This window comes from Empidonax traillii, unplaced genomic scaffold (genome assembly GCF_003031625.1).
Source record: "Empidonax traillii isolate 1590-97213 ecotype Southwest subspecies unplaced genomic scaffold, ASM303162v1 scaffold990:size286031, whole genome shotgun sequence".
NCBI lineage: Eukaryota > Metazoa > Chordata > Aves > Passeriformes > Tyrannidae > Empidonax > Empidonax traillii.
The window spans coordinates 1,540-8,735 of record NW_020956183.1 but is presented as its reverse complement, the minus strand read 5'-3'; the positions used below and the strand labels follow the sequence as shown (position 1 = coordinate 8,735).

The 7,196-nt window shown below is 39.8% G+C and overlaps 1 protein-coding gene across 1 annotated transcript in view; it reads left to right on the top strand.

Moving 5' to 3' along the window:
* Positions 1-3,662, top strand: part of LOC114067914 (methylmalonyl-CoA epimerase, mitochondrial-like) — a 9,330-nt gene extending 5,668 nt beyond the window's left edge. Inside the window, exons 2-3 of the mRNA XM_027903676.1 lie at positions 282-622; positions 3,467-3,662. Of these exons, the coding sequence (XP_027759477.1) occupies positions 282-622; positions 3,467-3,619 (494 nt within the window). The 3' untranslated portion in view covers positions 3,620-3,662. The remainder of the gene's footprint in view (positions 1-281; positions 623-3,466) is intronic.
* Positions 3,663-7,196: the final 3,534 nt, after the last annotated feature.

The window sequence follows — 7,196 nt, the reverse complement described above, 5'->3', positions numbered from 1 at the left end:
GTTCTGAAAAATTCAGAAGTCCCTGTTGAGCACATTCTACAGTGGACTGTTACATTGGTCACGTATTCCTCTTTTTAACAGGCATATGTAAGGATTTACACCAGATTTGAGTCTGGTTTGGGGTTTTGGGGGTTTTTTATACTTCTGAATATTTACTTAGTCTCTGAAAAAAGTGTTCACTGAGCTAAAGGGCACTGGTGTCCTGTAGGGCCTCACAGGGGAAGGAGCAGGCAGTGATACCTTCTAAAAGCATTGTCCCAGCGCTGTTCACTCTCTTTCAGGGCTTCTTACCAGGCTGCAGATGTCAGCTCCCACAGTGAGAGCCCTGTCATCATCAGAGTCCTCTGCACAGAACATTCCGAGCTGTGTGTGGAAGCTGGGCCGACTCAACCACGTGGCCATCGCAGTGCCTGACCTGGAGAAGGCTCGGGGGCTGTACAGGGATGTGCTGGGAGCCCAGGTGAGCGAGGCCGTGGCGCTTCCCGACCACGGCGTCTACACTGTTTTTGTGGAGCTGGGCAATACCAAGCTGGAACTTCTACATCCTTTAGGAGAGAAAAGTCCCATCGCAAGTTTTCTGCAAAAAAACAAGACTGGAGGAATGCATCATATCTGCATTGAGGTATTTCAACACAATCTATTGCATAATGAGATATATTAAAGTGTCCTTGTGTTTTCATAGGTTTGACCTGTGTCAAGAACAAATATATATATTTGTGAAAATGTTTATTTCCTAAGGAGAAGTCTTTAAACATGCCTTTTTTTCTGTTTTGGAAGTCACAGTTCAATGTCATGAGCTACGTGGGCATTTTTTCCTCTTTTGTGCTGTGAAGGCTAAACTGGGGAAGGAAGGGTTAAGTACCACTGTGGAAGGTGGACACCCTTGGGGCTTGTGAGCAGTTTGGGACGGGTGTCCACTTCCTGACACACAAGGACAGACAGTGGGAAAAGAGAGTTGTGGGTTTAAGCTGAGGCATAACTTAGATTTTAGAAAGTTTCTTCCTGTTTGATATTTAGTTGATAATTATATGCAAAGTCAAAAGAGCTTGTCAGCTGTGCTTACCAAACAGCAGTAAAGCCTCCAGAGTGCCTCCTGTCCTGTTCTTCCCTGCCCAGCAAAGACAGATTGGTCTGGAAGAGATGTAAAGGTGCTGGGTAAAATACTCATCTTATTTAGTGTACTCATGTTTTAGTGTACCTATTTGGTGCAAAATTTTATGCTGCTGCCTATGTTTTAAATATTTCACAGAGCTGAGTCTTGCAAACTATTATTTCCAGCTGTAATGATGCAAAGTGTAATATTAAAAAGTAATGGGATTACTGATGTGAGTAAAAATCGTTTTCAGAATCCATCTGTAAAGACCAGTTGTGTGCTCTCGATGGGAATTGAGAAATTTTGCATACACACAGACATTGCAACTGTTCTTGCTCTGAGTTTGCTTGATTGCTGACGATCAAGAGTAGGAAAATTAATTCTGTTTAAATTGACCCTGATTGTTAGGAAATGGGAATGTAGAAGAAAGAAGCGATTTTCAGTAAGGAGGAAAAAACCTCCAGCCCTCTGTCAGACCGGTGGTTCTCACTTACAGGTACAAGAGCAAGAAATTGTAGGCATTTCCCAGCAAAAAGAGCTCAAAGCTCCCAAGGGTTTCAAGTGAGTGTAATGCTGTTTAAGAAGTTTCAGATACGTGTTACCAGCTGAAATTGTTCTATGTAGATCTCCATTTTGTATGAGAGATGATCTTGCAGATGAACCAAAGATGGTTGTCAAGGAAAGTAATTTCCTTCTCAGTTTAACTGTGAAAGTTGAGAAGAATGGGACAAAAAAGTAATTTATCTGTTACCTGTACTGAAACATTAAAAACAAGCCAATGAGGCATTTAACTCCAAGTGTAGCCACCCTGTCCAGGACAGCCCAGCACCCATTTCAGACAGTGCCAGGTGACACAGCCAGCCTCAGGGGAGACCAGAGACAGGCAGCACTGCAAACACAGCTCGCTACATTTACAGACAAAATAGCTGGAAAGGCATTATGCTGGACAATGGAGAGTCTTCTGTTCAAAGTTATATCTGTACAGTAGGTCAAGCAAGCCAGGAATCATCATCTAACAGAGAGTTTCCATGAATCAGGTAAACCAGTGCTACATGCAATCAGATTTTTCTAAACGAAGTCTTGTAACTCATTAGTGTAATCTCTACACAAAAATAATAATAATGTTTAAAAATTAAGAAATTAAGAAAAATATTCTCCTAAGTCAGTGGTGTTTGTCTCCATGTAAAAACAAATGGAAAATTACAGACTAATTAACCCAGAGAGAAAAGCTACCCGTGGTTAAAGTGCTATTGAAGTGGGTCTGATAAACAAATCTGGTCCCTACCATTGTCAGTCATAAAGAGGTTAACCTCCCTCCTCCAATTTCCCATTCTCAGAAGGGAAAATCTTACAGTTTCAAAGGTAAGTAGTCTTCTAAGTTGAGCAGAAAGGGTTTTAATAAAAACTATTAAAGAACTTCACTGTCAATTGATTGTTCATTTGAAATGTAAAAAAATACTTTGTAGAAATATCTTTCTATGGACAATTTTATTGCAAAAAGCTGAATTGAAAAAATTCTTTCCATACTGGAGAGGAAGCCTAACAAGTTTATCAAAACACTCTTAATTTCTTCCATCTTGTACAAAGGAAAATTTCGATGGATGTTTTGACAGGGAACTTGTTTCATGCAAGTTAAATGCTTTAAGAAGGAATTAAATTATTCCTGCCCAGTCTTAGTCAAATACCTGCAGTGAAAAGCATGCTGGCCACTTAGTGGAGTAAGAGAGAAATGCCAGCCTGACACTGTGCTGCCTGGCTGCTCCCCCAGGAAACTCTACTGAAATATTAATGGCTGTTATTATAGCTAAGTTCAATAGAAAGACCAGGTCCTATTCGGGGTATATTTTTGATAATTCCAAGCTTTTTTCCTTAGGAAATTTTATGAACCTTAACCTGCTCAGAAGGAGGATATATAAATGGAAAAGGGCCTTTCCTTTTCCCTGCTGCCCATTGCCCTGCCTTTTCACCAGCATCTAATGAGGCATTTTTCTTTAGTTATTGATAGTTTGAAAGCAATATGATCTTCCTAGTAATGGTAATGCAGAGTTTAGATTATTTATGGAATCCTTATAAAGCAACAACAGAAAAAAAATCAATGGGCTTTGTGCACGAGTGATTTTAGTTTATGAATTTCTTAAATGTAACTATCTATTTAAACAGTATTTTGTAAAATGTTCAAATAACAAACTTCTGTATTATTTTTATTTTTAAGACTAGATGTTTTAAAAAGGTTTTGTAATTTAATTTGTTTTCAGAATTATGTCAGAATTTAGCAGTAACATTTTAGTAAGGAAATACATTATTGCTCCTCACCATAAAATGCACATAATGCATGTCAGATGGTAATTTGTGTGAACTGTATTTTTTTGTAAGGTCGATGACATAAAAGCGGCCATGGCAGAACTGAAGAAAAAACAGATGCGAATATTGAGTGAAGAGCCAAAAATAGGTGCACATGGCAAACCTGTGATTTTTCTACACCCCAAAGATTGCCATGGAGTCCTTGTGGAGCTTGAGCAAGCCTGAGCTGTAATATTCATAAATAAAACAATGGAAGTTGTGAAGTTCCCGAGCTGGTGCTGGGAATACTGATGTGGTGTTCAGTCTTTACAGGTTCATTGGAGTTCCCACAGATGAAGTACAGCTTTGGAGTACTGAAATAGTGCACAGATTTAGGGTCATTTTCTTGGGTTTTCTGTTGCTGATCTGATTTGCAGCACTAACATGTTGGCATTTCTTGAGTTCTCTGTGATTCTAAAGACAAATCCATGAGCCAAGTGACATATGTACCACAGAAATTTGTGTTTTGTTGCCTGTTTGCAGCATGATTTTACCTCTGTAACCACAGAAACTGTACAGTTTCTAGGTCAACCCACATTGTTTTGTTCTACATTTCAGAGCAGAGACCCACTTCCCAGTGACAACAATACAGCTTAGATATTTCTTTAGAAATGAAGGGAAAATGAACCTTGTATTTTCTGTTTTCACCATTCACCATCTGTGCCTCACGCTGATTGATTGGTTCATGAATAAAAAAATCCGTCTGCTATTGTATGGGTGTCTGCAATCAGTAAATAAGTTTTTCTTGGCATAACAATTACTACCAAGGAAGTTACTACGCATAAATCATCATTTAGTTGTTTTATGAACTCCGTGGGTATGCAGGCAATGCCAGAAGAGTACCTGAAAAATGATTTGCCTGACATATATCCCAAACTGTAATGTACTTGTCACATTTTGGTTTTTTCAGTTACTGAGGGTTTTTTTAAGCTTTATCCATAGAAGGGTATGTGGGAGAGACATGAAAAAGCAGTGAATAATCTTTTCACTTACTCTACAGATAAGGTTTTTTTGTGCAAGAGCACTTACAAAATCAGAGGAAAACACGTGCCATTAAGTCTTGGTTCTGTAGAGTGTCTTGAACATTAAAGAGCATGCAGTGTGCTTGTGTCACAGGCTGCAGCCACAGTTTATTGACTTATTTACGGACAGTCTTCACTTTATTGGTGCACATTACCCAAGCAGTCTTTGTCCTGAGACTTTCTTTTATAGTTTTTTTCACATGTCAGCTGTAGAAATTAAAGACTTGCTGTTCCTCTCTAGTTTTCTTAATCCTTAAAAGTCATGATTTCCCCTAGCTAAATCACAATCTTAATTTTATATTTTCCCACGTGTTTGCATGTGCAGTGAAAAGCTCCAGCTCGATATGAAGTAAGTTCATTTTAGTCTAGGAGAGTTTTTACCTAATGGAATGGAATTATTCGTGATGTGTGTCATGTTTGCTGCAACAAAATACAAGTATAATGTTGACCTGAGATTAAAACAGGGCTTTAAAGACACTGATGCTTCCTCATGAATCTTACTTCTGAAAAAACCTCTACAAAGCCGTGCTTTTTTTTTTTTTTTTAAATGAAACCATTTTTGTACTGAAAATAAATACTCCTTCTGTCATATTTTAAGAAAAACACAGCCTTCCACAGGGTTTCTGTGTTTCATCAAATCCCTGTTTAGAGGGTAGTTTGTGATCTAAATTCTAAACTGCTTGAATTTAGGAATCCTAGGGCTCACGATGGAAATGCAGAATGATTTAATATTCCTGAAATATGATTCTGCCATTCTAGGAGACATTCTGGGAGCAGAGCTGCTTTTGTCTTTCCATTCTGTCGAAGAGAGGGAGGCATCTTTTCTGCAGAACTAGCACAGGAATGCCAGGAGTAGAAGCCTCCCTGGTTACACGTCAAGGGAATTGAACACAAGGCTTTGAATTTAATACCAACAGAAAACAGGGCAGTGCTCTCTTGGTTCATTCTCCATCTCTTTGTCCTGTCTGAAGGAGATGGACTTTTGTGTACGACATCTATCAATGGACTCAGAGTAGGAGCTTGATGTGGTATTACTGGGGAACGGAGCTTTGGAGTAAACAACACCTGCTCCACTTGCCTGATTGTGCTCCCTGTCTCATTAGCAGGGAGAGGCTTGTCATGCTTTGTAGCTGGAAACCAGCAGTTTCCTGGCTGAGTGGTCTGCGGGTGCCTGACAGGTGCCCAGCTCTTAACTCAGCTGCTGTATTCTGTTCATCCTAACTAAGTCATGCTTCTGTCACAATTTATACATTACATCAGACTCCTCCCAAGGTGGAAGTCAAGATATTACCAAAAAACCCCCAACCCTCCCCAAAAAGAGTTGAGGTCTGCAAATTGGTCAGGACCCCAAACTGGATCATGCTCATTAAAGCTCTAACCTTTTGGTGGATCAGACCCCCTCACTCGTCTGGGTATGCACTGGAGGACAGGAGAATTCCCACCTCTGGAGATACAGACTCAAAAGGAATAGCCAAGGAGATGGACAGCTCCAGAATGTGAATGCAGCCAAGACTGGGAGAAGTGTCCAGCTCCTGAGCTGAACTCCCACAGTGGGAATAGGATCAGCCCCTGTATTTGTACAGACCGTGCAGTCCTTCCCCTGAAATCAGCAGCCCTCACCAGTCACTGTTGCTCTGACTTAGCAGGGGTTGGGCTGAGGTTACACCCAGGGCCACTGCCATGATTATAAAAGGGGAGTGACATCAAGAAAAGCAGTGGAAATTCAGGGATGGACACGGGAGAAATAGAGAACTGATTTGCTTCTATCAGTGGAGGGACACTTAATGATACACCCCTGTTGCACCAGAATACAACTTCTGGGAAGAATGGTGATTGAAATAACTGGAGCCTCATTAGCTCAGAAGGGAAATAGGCTTTGACAATGTTTATTTTTTCCTTTGTTGTTTGTTTGTTTTTTTGGTTTGGTTGGTTGGTTGGTTTTTAAAAAGGTACAGTGAATCTTTCTTTTCTGATAATGCCAAGCTTCTCAGAAGATGAAGTGTTAATATTTTGCCAGTTAATTTTCTCATGCTTGTGTCATTAGTCAAGTGCAAGTTCCCTGTTCCAGTCTCTCCATGTGCCTTTTTTCCCCTCTGAGATCAGGCATGTTCCCATTTTATACTGCCTAAGGTAGACAAGGCACATACTTCTGGACTCCATCAACATTACTCAGATAGTTAAAGGGCTCATAATTAAATGAGGCAAAATATCTTTTTTAACTTCTTTTATGCAATCCTCAGGCCACTTCTAGGTGGGAGAATTCCCTCTGATGAGACAAACCTAGAAGCAAACTCCAAAAGCTGAAAAAAGAGCTAACTTCATGCCTTTTAAAAGCTAATCTTACAGGTTTTCAAATCTGAAGTCTCTCAGAAAGACCACAAAACATGGAGGTGTTTACATTATCTACGGGAGGTACTTACAGTAGGAGCTCTCAGTGATTTTCTTGGCACTCCATTTGATTCTATCCTTAGAAGAAATTCCTTCTGTAGTGATCTGACTTGGGTTTGTTGGACTTAAGAACCCTTGATTAAGACAAAAACTCAAGAGTTAATTGTTTCAATACTCAATTAATTTACCAAAGCAGGTGCCATGTTGGCCAAATTATTAGACCGTGAAACAGAATAAGATCATTGAGTCCGACCAATTAATTGATATGAAAATGGAAACTACCAACAATGTATAAATGAATAACCCAGTGTTGGCATTTTTAGTGGAAGACCTCACCCTCTTAGGAATGCAGA